This window comes from Chroicocephalus ridibundus, chromosome 1 (genome assembly GCF_963924245.1).
Source record: "Chroicocephalus ridibundus chromosome 1, bChrRid1.1, whole genome shotgun sequence".
Lineage (NCBI taxonomy): Eukaryota > Metazoa > Chordata > Aves > Charadriiformes > Laridae > Chroicocephalus > Chroicocephalus ridibundus.
Window position 1 is genome coordinate 33011279 of NC_086284.1, and position 19326 is coordinate 33030604.

The 19326-nt window shown below is 44.8% G+C and overlaps 2 protein-coding genes across 8 annotated transcripts; both read right to left on the bottom strand.

Annotated features, from left to right (window-relative positions):
* Window positions 1-749: 749 nt before the first annotated feature.
* Window positions 750-3647, bottom strand: KCNRG (potassium channel regulator). Its single transcript, XM_063333951.1, has 2 exons — window positions 3069-3647; window positions 750-1137 (listed from the first exon to the last, which is right to left on the bottom strand). Exons 1-2 carry the CDS (start codon window positions 3644-3646, stop codon window positions 885-887), a joined length of 831 nt encoding a protein of 276 aa, XP_063190021.1. The 5' UTR covers window position 3647; the 3' UTR covers window positions 750-884.
* Window positions 3648-5315: 1668 nt separating this feature from the next.
* Window positions 5316-17039, bottom strand: TRIM13 (tripartite motif containing 13). Of its 7 annotated transcripts, none has more exons than XM_063333884.1 (2): window positions 16737-17039; window positions 5316-6558 (listed from the first exon to the last, which is right to left on the bottom strand). In XM_063333884.1, the coding sequence occupies exons 1-2, from the start codon at window positions 16755-16757 to the stop codon at window positions 5326-5328; spliced, it is 1254 nt and encodes a 417-aa protein (XP_063189954.1). In that variant the 5' UTR covers window positions 16758-17039; the 3' UTR covers window positions 5316-5325. The 7 variants fall into 7 exon arrangements, with proteins under 7 accessions (XP_063189954.1, XP_063190007.1, XP_063189990.1 ...); XM_063333937.1 differs by lacking the exon at window positions 16737-17039 and adding an exon at window positions 11477-11504; XM_063333920.1 differs by lacking the exon at window positions 16737-17039 and adding an exon at window positions 11380-11478.
* Between the last annotated feature and the right edge of the window lie 2287 nt (window positions 17040-19326).

A 19326-nucleotide genomic window follows, 5' to 3' on the forward strand; every position in this document is an offset into this window, starting at 1 on the left:
ACAAGGCTTTTAAAGCCACTTCCGCCAAGCCTTCCTCCTAAATATGTTTTGCACTTAACAAGTGTTAGGAAATCCTTTATACTACTTTGTTTAAAATTGTACGAACTCTTCCATCTGAAGGACTGCTTATTACATTTTCATTCTTTTTATAGTTAAAGCTCTAAAAATGAACTGACCCTTTGTTCACAAAGACCTTTATCGTTTAATTCTCAGCACTGAAAAGCAGCCTTTGGAGCGGGAGGAGAGGACAGAGGAGTTTTTTGCAAGCGACAGTAACACCTTATTTCAGGGACACTGGTGGTGGCTTCACAAAGCCACTTTCTCATGGCTGGAGCCACACAGCAACACAACTTGGGATGTTTCCATTACGCTGCTTTCCGCTCGCTGCAAGAGAATCAGTCTATTACGCTACAAGTAGAAGCGATATTCAATCGTTGGGGTTTGCGTTCCTTCTCCAGCCGCTTCTCCGAGCTGCTGGGATGACAGCTGTGTCGAGCCGTTATTTCTTCACGTGTTATCATGTATTTAAAATCTACTTACAGATTAGCACAGAACATAAGAACGATTTTCTAGAAGGGATGGCTGATTTTTTGCGAGTTCCAATAAAAATTTTAGCCACAGAGAAAAACAAAAGCAACCCTTGAAAATGCTGGAATCTGGTCCACAAAACCAGTATTGAATCTGTGTCTCTTTTATTTGGAGTTGAACAGGGTGGAGCGGTAAAAGGCAGGAAAGCATTTTTTTTTTCCAAATACTTGAAAAAAAAAAAATATTGTTTGTTTGTTACTTCCCTCAATAGTCGCAGTTTCAAACAAGCCAACAGAAAAAGGCCACGAGTGGCGACACACCCCTCTTCCACCTTCAAAAGATGAAAGGAAAAGGCTTTATTTCCCTTTCTGCGCTTGGCTTCTCTTTGCCTGTGCTGCCCCGGAGCTCCCTGGGGTTTGGCTGACCCTGACGGTGAGGCCTGGTGGTCTCCTCATCCTTTCAAAACTGTAGCATTCGACTTTCTCTTCACTGGAGACTGTCCTGGTGCTTATGAGGCGAAATCCATCTTTGAGCAAAGTGTCAAGCAGCAGGCCTAGCACATTAGTACCGTTAATCAGCTTTCTATTATCAGGCTTTATGGAAACATACCTAAAATAAGAAAAAAGCAGTTACAACACACTTTAGTTACTTCCTGAAGGATGGAACGAATTTTTTTAAAAACAAACCAGGTCCTCAGATGGTGCAGGTCAGCACAGCTGCACAGGTTTGCAGCAACCAAGGTTCTGGATAGCTTTTTTCCTTCCTTTGAGGACAATTTAACTCTTTCCCTTGTTATAAGAACAGTAATTCTCAATTTGTCCAGTTACATGTTGGGTAAGAAGCAGTTCTCTTTCACCCCCACACCAAAACTTACTTACTTACTTAAGAAATAGCTGTGATGATAACCTCCGTCTCATTTCATTTAATGGAGGAGAGGTGAGTGGCGTGCCCGAAATAATGCCGCAACAGGTTTTCAGGTAAGAGTAAATGATGGAAAGGACAGTGAAGTCACGTTCACCCCAACAGCATCAACTTCTCATCACACGGGATCTCTCTCTACAAACAGTGACATTTATTGCAAAGGTACCTTGTACAGCAGGTCTTGTGGTAACGAGTACGAAAATCGGTCTCACATTGCCTCAAATGATTTTGCGTGATATAAAGTACAGTTTAAGAACCTATCCAGACATTTCGAGGAACAGAAGTCAGGTAAAAATACTATTACAAAATACATCATCTGACAGGGGTGAAACTGTTCCACACTTCAGAGGAAAGTACACCAAACATTCATGGAAAGCACAAAAAAAGTGAAAGAGTCCATGTCACCACAAAGACCGAGTCGATAGAAATTCAGCAGGCAACAGAACCAAACTCAACTTGTTTCATTACTCAAGATAAATTTTTCTATTGATCTGCAGAGGAAAATTTTTTACGAAGTCTGAAGAAATAAAGGAAAGAATCAGGAATTTTTTCCCCACTATTTAAGTTGCCATAACTCAACCCATTGTTAGTCCATTAAAATTAGTAATAATTATACAGTTAAGGTTTGGCACATAAATATACGCTGCTTCGCAAACGCAAAGTAGTTTTTCTTCTACTTGCTTAGCTAAAAAAAGCTAGAAGAAAGATAAACTTTATTATTTTTTTAAAATAATCAAAAGACTGCCACGTTGATTCATATATTCAAAGAGAATAACCCTTTTGGAAATATTTCAATGAAACTTCCATAAAATTCCAGATGTTCTAACAGCCACAGAGGACAAATTAGGTTACTTTTTCTTATACAGTAAGAACGTGTCTCCATACAATAGAGACATTCAGCAAAAGCCTGTTTAAAAAATGTAAGTTGTCCTTAGAATACTATACTGCTATCACAAAAATCACTGATATAGCGTAATCTTAATAAAAACAGTACCTGGCTCTGAATTCAAAGAAAACCCACTGTGTAGCATATAGTTAATCTGCCCCTTCTCCCCCCCCCCCGCCCAGTAAAAGGTTCTACAAAAGCTTTCCAGTCCCTGAATTGCTATCTTAGTTCCACTGGTGTTTTTAACCCTGTTTAGCCATTCTCTTTTTCCACTTTTCCGTATTAAAGTCTTTTGGACCATGAGCTACTGGAGATTTTAGGCTTCCCCAGAACTTCACTCCTTATTTGTTTCCTTTGCTTCATTTTACTCCGTGTTTTTCAAGTCCTCTAGAAGGTCACTGATGCCATGAAATTCTAAAGTCTGTGAGAGCGAGTGAGGAGGAAAGGGCAGAGAGAGAGAGAAAGACCCAACAGAACTCGAAAACAAACATCGAGAACAGTACTTTAGAAAGCTGAAGAACAGGCAAATCAGTGTAACAGAAAATAAACTGGGTATTTCAGAACTAGAAAAAGATAGCATTGAACTAGCAACAAAAAAGGAAACGTGTTTCTTTTCTCAGACAGCTGTCCGATAGTTTCTTTAAAATGAGCTATGCTAGCACGAAGTGTGTACTTCATGATCTAGAAGTCACAAAGGCATTTCCATATTGAGAAGTCACACTAGGAAGAGTACCTGGCCACAAACTGGTCACCAGCAGAGTAGTCGGTACCACACTGAAAAACCAAGTCGTGATGAGAAGGTCTTTCCAAAGGAAGTGGAACGAGTGGTTTCTGAGAAGGAAAAGGGCTGTTCCAGCTCTGTCCTGACTGCTGCCCTGCGAACACAGCGATCTGTTCAGACAGGGTCTCAACAGTGGTACTGCAGGAACCAAAGATCCGGAAAAAGGCCTGCATCTCTTGGAGAGAAAAACGCACTTCCAAGATCTCCAGCCTCGGCTTCAGCAAGTGTTCCTGGCTCAGGAGGTCAGCCAGAGGGTAGAGCCCATAGAATTCTGCTTCTCTCTGCAGCCTCTGATAGTCTGAGAAACCAGTAGGTAAGGAAACCTGGAGAGTCCTCAAGAAGTCCATGATGTAAGTAAACAAAGTTCCATCTCTGTCCACAAAAAACTCTCCATTCACCAGTTTAAATTCCTGGTCATCGTCATTCAACATCCGTGCCAGCCTGGACTCAGGGAACTGCTGCAAGGTAGAAGCCCGGGTTACAAATCTCACACCTCCCACACTCAGAATGACCACCTCTCGATTACTCATCACTCTCAGACACGCAAGAATCGTAACTCTCTGATCTACGTGTCTGTGACTTGATCTTTCCTAAACTGCAGGGCATCTGCAGCTCCCCGAACCATTCAGTGCTTTTTAGCAAGCGTTTGGAGCGAGGTGTGGAGCAGCGACAGGACTCCCAGGCAACAAAGATGTAAATATCATGCACAATCGTTTTGTTTGCAGGGCTCGGTTGCTCGGAAACTTTGATTCTTGGAATTTAATGTTTAATTTTTGAAATTAACAGCTTGCAGGGACTGACAGTGAAGGAAGACAGTAACTTGACCGTCACAACTTATTAAACCTTGAGAGAGGCCAATGAATATCCACGAAGTAGGACACGAATTACATTTGTTTCCTGGAAATGTCAACTAAATGTTTTCATTCTATATATTGCTGTTCATAGAACCACTGCAAAAAGAGGTTAGATGTGCTTCAAGCAATGTATTTCAGTATCATGTGCTCTTAAAGAAGGGCACTTCAGAGAACTCAAGCTTACGGTTCACTTTAAATCACTGTTATCCTCCAGCCAAGTCAATACACTCAGAAAATTCAATTAATTCCTGAAACAAGGTACACAAAAATACAGTAACAGTAGGAGAGCCTACATATGTTCGAGTGCTAAAGCACTTCCAAACACCAACAACATCCATACTCCTGTCACGTCACGCACTCTGTTCCAAGGAATCATCCCACCTTTTTCCCCAGCAACCTGAATTACAATCTGGAGAGACAGAGAGGGACATGACAAACTGCTCTACCTGCCACCACCTTGGCAGAGCTACAGCACGAGCCGCCTTCCTGTGGCTGATCCCTGCGTGCTTTGCACTGCACTGAACTGCTCACACTAAGGCCACCTTTTAAGAAAGGGTGGCTTCAGAGGAACATGGATCTAAGAAGACAGCTCAGTCACCCCAACAATTTGATGTTGGAAAAGTAAACTGCAAAGTATGTACTACCTGCAAAGTACATACTATATTGCACCTTGTTCTTCTCTTACCAGCCTCAACTGATTTTTCTTACCCCTAGAATTTATGCTTGCCCTGAAGATACATTTTTGTATAGAACATGTAAACAATAACCAATATCTACAGTAATCTGAATGCACGGGGTAATTACAACATTTGGTTATACAAAAAAATACATATATCTATTTCAGTGAGAGGTAACATCCTCAGATAGAAAGTGGTTCCCGAATGTGAATGATGCTCTTTGTATTTTGCAGTGGAAGGGCAGTCCTCAACAAGCCTCTCAGTCTAGCGCTCTTCTCCATTCCAACTGTTCTTCCTCTTTCCAAACCACCTCCCAGTTAGACAAAAAATTTTTTCTCATGTTTTAGGAAGTGACACTTTTTATCTTATTCTACAATTACATTAACATTAAACTAAGTACACAGTTTGGCCCTGTATTTTGGTAATAAAAATGATTTATAGTGAATAATATTCCTATAATCACCACTGGAAGAAGAATCCAGAAACAATGTGTTTTTCAAAGCTTCATTTCATCTTCCAGTTTATCAGTGCTCAAAATATGTGAGCAGTATGAATGTTTTGGAAACATTTTGATTCTTTGAATGTTTTTACTGGAAGTCTTAAAAACCCAATTAATTTTAAGAGGTTCTATGTTTTCTTCACCAGATCTCTCTCAGTTCTTATATTTCAGCAGGGACTTCACAACAGTTTATACTTGCACACAAACTGTGCAACATTATCCAGTACCACCAATGTATAGTTTTTACACTTTTCTCTTAGAAGTGAAGCTCCATCTGTCATCTGTTCCCAGTAAAAGACTGCATGATCTGCTATCTCCACTGTATCTGCCAAATAGGACAAGCTAATTGTAAAGAACTGAGATTTCCAGCACTGGAGATTGTCAACGACTGACTCCACAAAGGACATTCTGGTAACAGCAAGAATAAGCAAGCAAATAAGAGAGGTCACTATAAATCTGCGCGAAAAGACCGAGGGAATCTTGAATTTAAGAGTGTTGTTTTCCTGAGGCAAGGAAAGTTTGTCCACATCAACTAGTTTTATTCCATTCCACTGGCTGGTATCAAAGCTCTTCATTGTAGGGCTGATGTCCACGCTGGAACAAGGTAAAGGGGTTTCTTTGAGCACCTTGATTTTTTCCCTGAACTCCTGCATCTGTTGCAGAAATATAATGGGTTCAGACACATCTTTGAAGGCCTCTGCGATGTTAAAAGCCATCCGTTGTTCTTGCAGAATTGTGTTCAGTTTATTGATTTCTGGATCATAGGCCTGCATGACTGCAAGCTTCATGGTCTCAAAGTCAGAGAGAATCTCATTTCGTTTCTGCTCCAGCGTGTGCTGCAGCTTCTCAAAGAACTCCTTCACTTTGTCAGAATCTTTGGTCAGCATCTGCAGAGCTTTCCTCTTACTGGTTTCTAAGGTATCCAGCCGCGAGAGGGCATCTCCACAACGCCAAGTTTCAAAGCCCTGAAACAGGGTTTCAAAAGCCCGCTTCTCCTGGGAATAAGCTTCTTCAATAGAACAGAAAACATGCTTTGTGTGGTCACCACGGGTGGCACAAACCCCACAGATCAGCTGCATGTCTGTCCGGCAAAAAATGTTGAGGGGTTGCCCGCTGTGCACTTTGCACACAGGCATTTTCGGAGTCACTTTGATTTTGTTATACTTCTCCACAATACCTTTCAGGGAATAGTTGACCTGCAAGCTGTTGACTCCAGTAACAGGAGTTTCCTTCCTGCACGTGGGGCACTTGAAAGGGGATGGCCTCCAAAGCACATTCCGCACATTTCCTTCAAGGATTCCTTCCAGACACTTTCTGCAGAAATTGTGTGAACAGGGCAGGACACGAGGATCATCAAACAGGCTACAGCAAATGGGACAGGTGAGATCTTCCTCTAGGAGCTCCATCATATCCTAGAAAAGAGAAGAAAGATGGTAACAAAACTTACAAAAATTTATTTCTCCTCCAGAGAAACCATGCAAAACCCAATCTCCACCTGAGACACATCTCAGTAACAAAAGGATCTACTTTTTTCTCCACTATCCTTAAGACAGAGCCTCAGCTGGGTTTTTGCAGCCAGTCCAGTTAGCTGTGGTATCTGGCCACCAGATGGCAGGCACATGAACAACGCGGTGTCCAAGCGAACTACGTTTGGATTCTCAGCTAGAAATGCAGGAAAAGATGGCTTGCCAAACCCAGCAAGGACTTCGAATGAAAATAACTCATGTGCTCATAATAACAGTTCAACACTTAACATCTTTCCTCACTGATGCAATACCCAGAAACTGGATTTTCACAAAAGATACCCAGCCGATACACCCTGCTAAGATTTGATTACTCTCTGGTTGTTTAACTCATCCAAACCTCACAGTTTCAAACCCCTGCACTGCTACCGTAAGAAGGCAGTGTTACAGGTGACTGAAAAAGCCCAGCTTCAGAATTTCTTCAGCTACAGAAGATGTGATGTGGCTCTTTGCTCTACCTGCAAAGCCAAAGGAGAGTCACCATTCACTTAAAAAAGTTACCTTTTCTCTTGCTCCTGCAATATTTGTAAATAACCAAGTGACCGTGTTATTGTTGAGCTATTCGGCACAAAGTTAAAATACTTAAAGGACCGCTGCCCATAATCCTTGATAACTCATCATGAAACAAAACTGTTAACCATTTTCACTCATTTGCAATCTCTATTTCCAACTCCATTCTCACAGCATTCATGCCTTGGCAATTTCTTTTTGTGGACAGCACCTACAGAAGAGGATTTATCATGTAGCCCTTTCTACTGGGAAGTCTCAGCGAAGTGATCCAGCGCACTACCCCCCCAGTGCCTCTAACCAAAGCCAAGTTCTCAGATGCAGACACCTTATAACTTATAGCATGCTCTAAGAAAACAAATTGCTAATAAAGACCAAAATGGGTGACAGTTTGTATCAGCCAAAACTCTCACTTAGTTTTGAGCTATAATTAGAAAGATGCTTCCCTTGAATAAATTCCTTCCGTATTATACAATATGTATTTGTATATATATATATATGTAATAAAATTATAAATTAAAAGAGGCAACACAGAAAAGAGCATCAAAGTACTGCTGTGACAGCAAGGCATATGAATAAGCTCTTTTAATTAGTTTTGATGTTATTACTAAGGTTTCTGTCCCCTCAACGAAATATAAAGTGGTGTCGTGGGAGCCAAGAGGAGAGCTGCAAGGGAAGATCCGTGCTGCACAGGACAAGAAGAGCAATAAAATCAAGGAAAGCAAAGATCACTACAGGGAAGAAAGGCGAGGTCAATTCTGAGTTTCTTTCACAAGAGGACCGATACAGTCCCAGCGAGGCTTCACAGGAAAAGCCATTCTTGAGAGGCATAAGCAAACCTCCCACGCCTTTCCAGTGACGAGGAGGAGGGGTATTCTCCGTGCTTGTTTGAATAAGGAGAGTTTGAAAAAGTTGCCAGCTTTTCCACTCAGTCTCAGGACTAAGGTCATCAGGCAGAAGGTGGCACTTTTACAGCTAGGGACAATGCCCCAGAGAAAAGGTCTAATGATTCCATTTACCACCTAAGGTTTCCTGTAAGACCACAGACCCCATTCAGAAACTTCATTTTCTCTGAGAAGAAAGTAATTTTGAAGCATCTCTCAATGCTAGAACAAGCAACATTTCTCTTCCATCCTCTTCCTACTGCTAAAAAAATGGGATGACGGGAAAACAATGATTTTTCCCCTATACTCCTGCTCTTTCCAACTTGTCCTCACAGCTTTTAGCCACAATAGCAGCACGAAGATCAGTTTTGCTCTTAAGAGGACAATAACTACAAAACTAAAATGACAGTTCTCCATCTTTTAGTAAATGGAAATTCACAGTGCAGAAAATATTTGCTCTGGTCTGTCTCCTTTACCAGGGGGAATTTTACTTCTTAGTTAATGGGAGCTGGAAAAGCAGCTTTGCATGCCTGACAGTGAGGACTGCAAACCGCTGCAGAAAATGCTTACTACAACATGTTCCATCAAAATTGCAGGACAAACACTGAAGACTTTCATGCTCCTAAAAATACAAAATACATACACAAAAACGTTTCATGATCCAAATAAAACTGTCCTGTTGCATTCCAACCCCACTTATCCAATTAAATAATTATGCTTTATAAATATAACAGCATTTCAAAACCATTATATGGCATCATTAAAACCCCCGGGTTTTAAAAAAAGCAATGGGCAAGTCTGTGAGCTTTTTTTTTTAGCAGTAACACCGAACAAAAAAATACTGAAGACTTGTATGACTGGTTGGGACAGCTGAACTTCTGTCTTCTTTAGGACATTAATTTCACAGAGTAAGTTGTCTGTGGATTGAAACATCCCTTTGTAGTAGCACCTTGGGACATGCAAGAGGAACTACAGCAACATTTCAGCTTCTCCATTGGGAATTTCTCTGTGTAACCTCTGATGCAGGCTTGGATGGCCCACTTTTCTTCCTTTACCTGAGCTACATAAACTCTCTGGGTACAAACCCAGCAGATGTCACCCATCAGAAAGAGCAACATGCACAGTTCTATCATTAGGAATAAGAATGGCAAAACAAATCAAACTATAAATGCAAAACCAACCGCAATAGCTTTTTCCCACACTCCAGAAAGAAATGCATTTAGCATGCTTCTCAGCACTGAAGTTGGTTTATCAGCCAGCAGCAGGCTGAAAGCAAAACCAAAATTTCACCAAGCTTCAAACAAAACAAAAAGATAGCTGTTCTTGAATTACAAGTTTCCTGTAATGACGTGTAAATATTCTAAATAAAACTTGACCAAGTCAGACTGCATTTCCACAAGCAGCTAAGCTAGTCAGAAGAGGTCTCATCTCCCTTCCCATCAGGACCTCCTATGAGCAATTTCACCAGCGTTCTGTCAGACTGGGGTGTTGAATCAGCAAAAAAAGGGTCCCGTACAGGTAAGGCAGGAGGAAGGGAGATGGGAGCTCCTCCTTCCAGCAGCGATGATCTTTAATCTTTACTCTGCTCAACCTATCGAGAGGAAACACAACCTAATGGAGGGTCAGAGTAGACATTTTAACACGGAACAATTGACCTCCAGGTGCAGTAGGTACCCAGGAGATGAAAAAGAGCTGAGGAAAGTGGCCATGCTTTAAACCTGTTATTTCATGGCCAAAGTTTCTTCCAGGACCACGAGGTAGATCCAACACGTTCAGCCTTCGGAAAGCTAGAGAGGCCTGGAGAAATACGCAATCCGGGTTCAGTGCAGCCACAGCCCCACAAATACCGTGTTTCATTGACACAGTCTGACAGACTGCCCAGCGCAGGACACAGGGGCAGCGCCAACCCATGCTCCTGCCATCGCCTCCTCGTCCCTCTGCCCAGGCAGGCGCTCCCTCCCTGCCTCTGGTTACAGCCTCTCTCCTGACGGGCGGAATCCCCGACACCCGCATAAATGATGGCTGGTCCGGCCGCACTCCCCGGGGGTCGCGGGGGAGCGGCCCTGAGAGCCAGCCTGTGCCTCGCAGAGAGTAACGCGGCAGCGGGCCTTATGCAGGAGCGGGGCTGCGAACGGAGCCAAGGGCGACGGCCGCAGCAGCCCGCCGCCTCACAACGCCGCGGCCTTCACTCGCCCAGCCGGGCCTGCCCCTCCTGCCGCCGCCGCCCCCGACCCCCCCCTACTCACCATGCCGGGCCGGGGCTGCCGGGCAGGCCGGAGAAGCGGGCTGCCTCGGCCGCCCACACCGTCCCCAGCCACCGCCCCCCTCCGGGCCCGAGGCCGGCGCTCCCGCCCCTTCCCCCGCCGCCCGGCCCGGCCCAGCCCGGCCCGGCTCGGCTCGGCCCGGCCCAGCGCCCCCCCTCTCACCTCGGCGAGCTGCGGCGGCGCGGTCAGCGGCAACGGGCGATGCCAAGGGCCGCCATCCGCCGGCCGCCCCGCCGCACGCCCCTCCCCGCCGCCGCCGCTCGGCCCAGGAGGGGTGGGCAGGCCCCGGCCCGCAGCAGCGACCGGCCGGGAGCTGCCGCCCGCCGGCCGGGACGGCGTGCGCCCACCCACCTTGGCCGGCGGCCGCCGATCCAGCCCCGGGGCAGGAGCCGCTGCGGCTCTTCCTCCTCCGCCTGTGGCGAGGCAGGGAAAGCCCCCGGGGCTGCCGGGGGAGAGGAGCGGGCGGCCTGGCTGCCGGGCGGCGGCTGCTGCTGGCCTCAGCCGCTGGCCTCAGCCTGCAGCCCAGAGCGGGCCGCCTGTGCCTGCGCCCAGAGATTTACGGGTTTCTGTTGTTCATTAACTCTGCTAAATTAGACTTCAGACTGCAGCTCAGGGGTGCGCGTGGCGCAGCCTAAGGAGGAGCGCTGCTGGGTAGCGATCCCGCTGAGCGTCTTCCACCTCCCGAAAGCTTTTATTAAAAAACCCCATCATTTTAGCCAGATATCCTTATGTGCTTCGTAAAAGGATGGAGACGCATTTCTGTTTGCTTTAGCGCGCTGGCTGTACCATTTCCTACTGGTGAGTCTTGCGGAGAGTAACGCAGCCTGTCAGACCTGCAGGTTTCACACAGTGACACCGACTCGTCCCAGGGAGACAGATGGAGCAGGAGGGATCCCATGTCCGCCTGGGAGGACCCTCTAGTTACAGGTCTGTGAAAATGGGGCTGAAAGTGCCCAGACTACAGAGAACCTTTGCAGTTCTTAACTTTTTTGCAGCCCTTCTTACAGTTCTCAGTCAACATAACAGCTCCCGCATCAAAGCCAAACTGAACTTACTTTTGAGTTAGACGTTGTGAAAGCCTACATCAAAAGCTGTTCCAAAACACACGTACTCTGCCTCCCGCATCCCTATCACTCCCTGCTCTTCACTCACCCACTGCAGTCACGTCACTCATCAGCACAGAGGAGACGATTTGGGACTACCCACATATGTAACGTCACAGGCTAGACCCTATTCCTATCCAATGAAGCTCCCTCTTCCAGTCGTTCAAGAATCTAGATTTCAAAAGCCACTCAATAACATGCCAAGGCTGTGGTTCCCCAATTTACTGCAGCCAGAAGAGGAAGAGCACTCCTCTTCCTTGCTTTCCCTCCTCCTGCCTCCGTCTGAGCTGGCCTGCCCTCTCAGCTGGACTCAACAGGAACAGTTTGGCCAAGGACAAATATTTTCAAAAATCCCCTTCGGAGTGCTGTCACACTTGTGCATTTCATCCACTATCTACACGGGAATGGTCCCAGAAGGTTGAGCTGCTGCTCTCTTTGCCCAGAGAAGCTGTGGATGCCCCATCCCTGGAAGTGTTCAAGGCCAGGCTGGATGGGGCTTTGAGCAGCCTGGTCTAGTGGGAGGTGTCCCTGCCCATGGCAGGGAGGTTGGAACTGGATGATCTTTAAGGTCCCTTCCAACCCGAACCATTCTGTGATTCTATGATTCTAGGACCTTTAGGTTCACTTCAACATTCTGCTCGTTTCCTCTTAATTGTCCGACATCTTCTTTGCTGCTTATTAAAAACAAGTAATTCCAGGTAGTTTCAGAAAAGCGAGGGCATAATCCACTCCTCAGCTACCCAAATTGCATTCAAGTGATATCCCAATGCTTGCGCATTTATGCCTTCCAAATACTCCTTGTCTTTGCTTTCCCAACAGCCATTTTTATATCAAGAATTTCCTGATTCTAGTAATCTCTTTAATTTTATGGTTAAAGATATTAACAGCAACATGGCGTTTTAGATTCCTCACTCATTCTAAGTTCATATATTTCTCGTATAACTTTTTTCCTGGTACGTTTTTAAGAGTACATTTTATTCTCCATCAATTCTTTGGGCTGTCCCCTTATAAATTCAGAAGCAGCTGTATGGGCATAAGAGTGGACGCCTGCCCACCTGGGATATCTCCTTTTTATTAGGACCATCTGAAAATGTTCTTGTCCCTCCTTGCCTGGGCTTTCTCCTGCCAAAGATGAAAGCTTCAGCTTCTGGGCAAACACAGCACAGGATTTCTGTGCTTGGTGCATAAAGGCAGTACCATGGCTGTCCCGCGCGTGATCAAATACAATTTGGGCATTCTATCTGATTGATATAGTTGCACACAGCCATTTTGCACACATCTAAGTCCATCTTTCTATACTATCTAGCTACATAAACGGCCTCAAGTTGCACCAGGGGAGGTTTAGATTGGATATTAGGAAAAATTTCTTCACCGAAAGGGTTGTCTAGCACTGGAACAGGCTGCCCAGGGAAGTGGCTGAGTCACCATCCCTGGGGGTATTTAAAAGATGGGTAGACGTGGTGCTTAGGGACATGGTTTATAGTGGTGGACTTGGCAGTGCTAGGTTAATGGTTGGACTCCATGATCTTAAGGGTCTTTTCCAACCTAAATCATTTTCTGATTGTATGATTCTATAAGCATTTTGTAAACATTTTGTTTATAGAGGTTTTTCAATAGGAGTTTGCTTATGAGCTTGCCCTCCCACATCTGAGAGCAGAGTGTCTTCCTGAAGCAGCATCAGAAACCATTTGTCGAAGCTTGAGGGAAAAGTTCTGGCTGATGGAAAAGAGCATTAGTAGGTCTGTGGCAGTATTTCCCTAGGGAAACCTAGGCTCAAAGGAGAGGCCCAGATTGAAGGGAAGTGTTAGGATAACTGTCAGCCATGGGAGAGTTCAAAATACAGGGGTAGAAGTTTGAAAGGAATTATAAAATAGTGGCAACTTCCAGCTTTACGAGACAAACATCATGCTTGTTGTAAAACAAAGGGATTGCACCTCCTGTCATCTTTAAACTAACAGAGAGAACCCAGATAGTGGCTCTTCTACTACGATGGGATTTCTGAGACTGAAGCTGCATGCTGTGGTTCATCGGCGACCTCAGACTGACTGCTACTGCCCACCTCGCCTGTACCAGCTCTGCCAGCCTCGGCAGATGCTTTACCGAGCTGACTCAACCCACTAAGCCAGCAGAACACTATTCCCTTTTCTATGCCTGGGTGAGTTTTCTGCTGATTCAACAAGCTAAATCAGTTCAGCGCAAGATTAGACAATCATCAGGTCTAACATCAGAGGAGTGAAGAAAAGAGGAACAAGATTTTTCCCTTTCTGTGGAAGCAAGCCATTAAAGTGACTCAAGCTGTAACAGGTAATTTTACCCTGAGAGGTACATTCACAGGGGGTTAAGCCAAGCTGAGACTGTGCTACTGGCAAAAGAGATAATTCCATCCTTTTCCCTTCCCTTAGTCATGCTTTCCTGATGTCTTCTCTCCGCTGGCTCCGACATTCATGCGGCCACATGTTAGGCTAGATCCGTTTGCCAACAGAGCTGAAAGCTAATCCAGTTTAAAAAAAAAAAAAAGTTTTCAGCAGGATCAATTTTGGCAGCCAGATGATCCCGCAGCCGAACAAACACCAAAGCCAGGATGAGCCAGCGAGAGGGCTGGTGTCGGTGGCAGCCGGCACGCACGTCAGCATAAACCAGAAGTTCCCCCCCCGGCCATAATTTCACAAATGCTTTCAGCCAGCTATTGCCAGCCCCGCTGCCAAAAGTAACACAGCCTTGCCCTTCGGCCACACCAGCTGCTCATTCCAGGCCCCAGGCACCCCCTGTGCTTTGCTGGAGATGATGTCTAGCACAAAACCGATCGATAAATGTAGCTGGAGTTAAAAACAGCTTCCCCCCCCAAGGTTTGTATGCCCCATCAGTAAGGCTTTTCTGAAGCCATGCTAGCAGAGACTGTAATTTTTTCCTAGGGTGAAACACCAAGGAAAAGAGGTGAGTTGAGGGCATTTTCCAGTCTTATCCTTGGCTGCAAGCCTGCCTTTTACTTCCCACTGAAGGAGGTTAAGGCTTCACGTCCTGTTGCAGAGGTGTCAGAGCGCACACGGAGTACACTCCGACATCGGCACAGTGACTTGTTGAAGCACGCTGCTTTCTTCAGCTGTGCTGATGTGAGCATACCCTCAAACGGAGAGGGACAATCTGAGATGTACGATGTATGTAGTTGCTGTAGGGACCTAAATACAGAAATAAATCTGCAAGAGCTTTGATGCCAATAGCAGCTTGGTAAGAGGATGCTGTAAGATAACACAAATAAAGGAACTATTCAAAACAGCTCTGTTTATCAAACACCTTCCTCATGTATAAAAGTTTCACAACTATATCGTATCTGACTAGATTCCTTTTCAACAGATACATCTGGACTATATTAAACACTCCAAACGAGGGATCAGAGAAAGCAGTTTCTTGTTATTGTTCCATAAAAGCTACTTTTAATACGCATTGTAGAAATACCAGGCATTAAAAATCCATGAAGGATCGTCAGCGATTGAAATGATCAACTGCTGTTTTGAGGTCTGAATTCAGAGACTGCCTTGATATCTGCAGGGTGTCCGATGACTATTTTAGCAGTACTGAAAAGCTCTGTAGTTTTACACACAGAATTTTGACCCACACAGTTAACTAATATTTAACACTTCGCCAGATTTTCCTGCGGAGTGGGGGGGAATCAATGATTAATTCAGTTATCTCTTTAGTGTAATCCTATTTATTTACAAAGAATGTACAGCCACGTCCCATTTCCTTGCACGCAGAGGAAGCAAATGGGAGGGAGCACTGTGCGGCAGTCCAAGTTTGCTGCTCTAGCCAGGATGCCTGCCCAGAAGAAGCTGTCCCTTGGCTTTTTCTCAGGGCCATGCACCACTGCTTCTCCCACTGTCTGCTGGCTCTCGCATGGTGTTTCCGGTCCCGGACATGCACACAGGCAAACACAGCTGCAACCAATCTGTGCTCTTGCTGCCGCGTTCGCAAGCAGTCCCTCGAGAAATCTCTCTGACTTTCCCCAAATTAGTGCTTGCTCATACGAGTTAGCTCATCTCAGTGCTTGGCCATGTAGCCCTGTGCCGCGGGCAGCGGTTTCTAGTTTTTAGCTATCTTATGCCATAAAAGAACTTAATTGCTCCTTCCTGAACAAAGCATGGCCAGCGTGCCCCTCAGTTTTAATGAGGTTTGTGACTGCCTGTAGATCAAAGCTTTGCTCCGGTGGGTTTTGCTTATATTGCATAAAGAGGAAAGGAGAAGTGACCTCCAAAGTAAATCAAACAATAAGGAACAAGATTAATTTTCATATACCATTTCTTCTATGACTTGGCAGGCGTCAGATTAACTGAAGACTTCCTACAGAATGTTAATTCTCACAAGAACACATTATAATGAAGATTTCAAAAGTACAAGCACAACCTGTTTTTCATCTGAGACCTTGTCTGTATCATCTTCCAAACCACAGGCCTGACCCTGGGAGTGGAAGGACTGCTTTCAATAAACAAACCTTGATTTTCCAGTCCTGCACCATCATTTACTTCTGGTGCAAGTTGCATGGAGACGTTCCGAAATCCATTCCAGCATATTTAATAACTACTTTTTTCATTGGTTTTCACAGGTGTAAATGCCTCCACAAAGCTCATGGCAGCGGAGAAGCAAGTCCCAGCGGTTTTTACTAGGAAGGCAAAGAGGAATTATTTTTCTGAGAACTGATTAGCCGTCTTGTATTACATGCTGTAACAACGGGAGACAGTTCCCTTCTCTCCCACGAATTTGGCGATATCAGGCAACCTTTCTGAAACAGACTTGTCCGCAGCCAGTAGATCTATTTTGCAGGGCTAATGAGAGACAGTTGTATTTTGTGAATGAAGCTCTGAGCTAGAGAACAAAACAAGTCAATGACTATCGTTTTCTTTCAGCAGGACCTCCAAATACGGCTCCATTTATGAAATGGATGGGACTGGTCTTTTTCCTGTTCTTCTAACATGGCTCCCAGACAAAATGTCTCTGCAGCTACTGTTCGAGGAAATAAAGTTAAAACCCTGTGAGCAACAAACATGTTTAGGCATGCTGAGCATAATTTTGCTTCCAGTGTGGGAGGGTCGTAAATACTTGGCCTCCCCAGTGAAACAAATGCACATTCAAGAAAGGCAGAGGCTGAATTAACCCTTCGTTCCCAAGCACAATTATACTTCTAAATATTGGAGCCCAGATCTTCATTTCCTTGGGGAAGTTCTTTGTGCCCTGTAAAAATTTTGGTGTTCAAATATGCTCTAAACAGGCTGATAAGCACATTACAAACACGGTACCGTCCTGATGGAATTGCTCACCTCATCCTCCAAGAAAGGCATATGAATAAGCCATGTTTCCTACCAGATGATGAGCTGACTTTTGCCTTACTTCCACCGGACCAACGCTGTTACCTGCTTGATTTTGTCTGGCTCTGGAGCCTTCACGCAGGGCACGCGTCCACCTTTGCCGCTGTTCCTGCACGACCCATTGTGACACCAAGCTGTCAGGGTGCTCAGCTGCGGGGCTCCGCACCTGGAGGGAGGTAGGACGGGTGCAGGGATGAGAGCTGCACTGACCTTGGTCCCCTGAGGCTTCCTGCCCACCGAGCACATAGGCACTGGAGTCAACGTGCTCCAAAGCAGCACCGGCAACTTTTCCGAGCTCTGGCATGCACTTTACCCCGTGAGTGCTGCAGTCTGCTGGCCTGTAAAACCAGCCTCTCAAGTTCAGAAAGAAGTGGAGCAGGAAACTGGCAGCGAGGCACAGCCAGCCGCTGCACCCCAAAGCCCCATCCCCTTCAGTCCCACTGATTTGGCAATGCTGACTTCATGTGGCAAGATGCATTTGCTTTCCCAGTAAGAAACGACTTATTGGAGCACAGAGAAAAAAATGGGATGGGGAGTCACTTGGAGGTTGAGCCTCTAAGTTTTTTTCTATTTTTAAATATATTAACATTTGTCATTTAGCATTTACTGTAACAAACCCGCAGTGTGTGACAGACAATAAAAATCCCGCAGCGACTTAAATGGGACTAATTATGTGAACAACAAGCTACCAATGAGAATCATGATGCCCTCCATACGAAATAAATAAACATCAGTTTCCACCTAATATTTACTTCTTAGAAGTTCAAGACTAATCCCATTTGGCATATTTTAAGGAAGTGAGCTCTTGACCCCAAATGTTTATGGGCTGTAACAGTAAGTCCAATAAAAGAAAGGAAGCATATTTTAAAGCTGCTCTTAAAATCAGATTGGTTTTAGGCACAATTTTGAGAAAGACCGCGTTTCACCTCATGTTTCAAGTACAGGGGTAAGTGTGACTGATACAGCCCATTCAGACCAGTAACATATTTCTTGCTATGAAGATTTCTTTTAACAAGACTTTTTGAATATCCACTTAACCCCCACCCCCCCAGACAGATAACATTGTGCCACATGGGTTACATTAGTTACATCATATTATATACTGTAATAAAATGCTAAGGGAGCTTTCTAGGTGAAATGCAGCAAAATAAGACACCAGCTGAAAATCATGAGAAACAACAATTTCATCCCAAATCGGTTTGGAGATAAATAAGCCTTTAAATATATGTCTTTAAATGATCTGCTGTCTGCAAAACATTCTAGATCAGCAGTTTATGGCACAACATTTGTTGGATATTTTTCTGTAGATAAATAAAAATGTGAAGTAGGTACAGGTGGGCTTCTATAGCCATGTTATCACTATTTACTGTATTTGTTGGAGCCAAGTTTGTGGCCCCTGTTCTGGATGCTCTGTGCTGTAGGGACTGCTCTATGGCCTCTGCTAAAGAAATACTTGTGTAACCCGAGGGCCATAAGTCAAGCTACAGCTTTTTAAATTACATGGCATTCTGCCTTTACGAAAGGGACACAAAGCTGGTCCCAAAGCATGTTTTGCAAAAAAATGATAAGCACAATGATAGCATGCTGGCTTTTCACTGTAGCAGTCTTTATGGTTGAGTTTGACTGTCCTGGTTTGAGGTAAAACAGAAACAATTTTCTCTTCAGTAATTTTACTTTTCAGTTAAGCTTTCTTTTGACTAAGTGAAATCTCTGAAATTAACAGACACTGTCCGCTTCCAGAGTGGTAAGACCTGATTGTTTCTAATTTATGCCAAGGAATGTTATGCAGAGAGGCTCCTGCTTATACTTATTGCTATAACAACCAGGGTCAGATAACTTTGTCCTTTGCCCCGTTGGAGGGTCGGAAGCGGAAAATTATAGAGGGGTCGCACCTGCGGGGAGGAGCGGACAGGACAGGTGACCCAAAACTGACCGATGGGGTATTCCATCCCCTGCATCATGTTCAGTATAAAACTGAAGGATCAAGGGGTCAGCACTTTCTTTCTTCAATGGCCAACATCCAAGGAGGACTGTCTGTTCGCCTGCCTTTGATCCCAATCTGTGTGTTCCTGAATCCAGATCTGGAATCCAGTTCCCATTCGTAGCTGAGCCCAGCCTGGGACTTTCCCAGTGCCTGCTGGTGACATGATTGTCATCCTAGGAGCCTATTATGATTATGTAGATATTGTATATATGTAATTATTTTCTTTTTATTATTTTATTAATATTTTAATTAAAGTAGTTTAGTTTTTTCTAAACTCATAAACATAGAATGATGATAAGTCACAATCATAAGTCTCTTTCTCTCTCTTCCTCCTCTCCCTGGAGGCAGAGAGCCTCCGTTGTTCATTTCAGTGGCCAGTCCAGCCCAAACCACGACACTGGTCCTGAGTAAATCAGGCAAAACACTCCACCAAAGCTTTTGAATGGATGAGAAAGTACTCCAGAAGCAAACAGGGCCCAAAAAGTTCAGTGTTGAGACTCACTAGCCAGACAGCTCTGGAAGATGAGGAGAAAGGGCAATCCATAGGGAGCAAGGTGG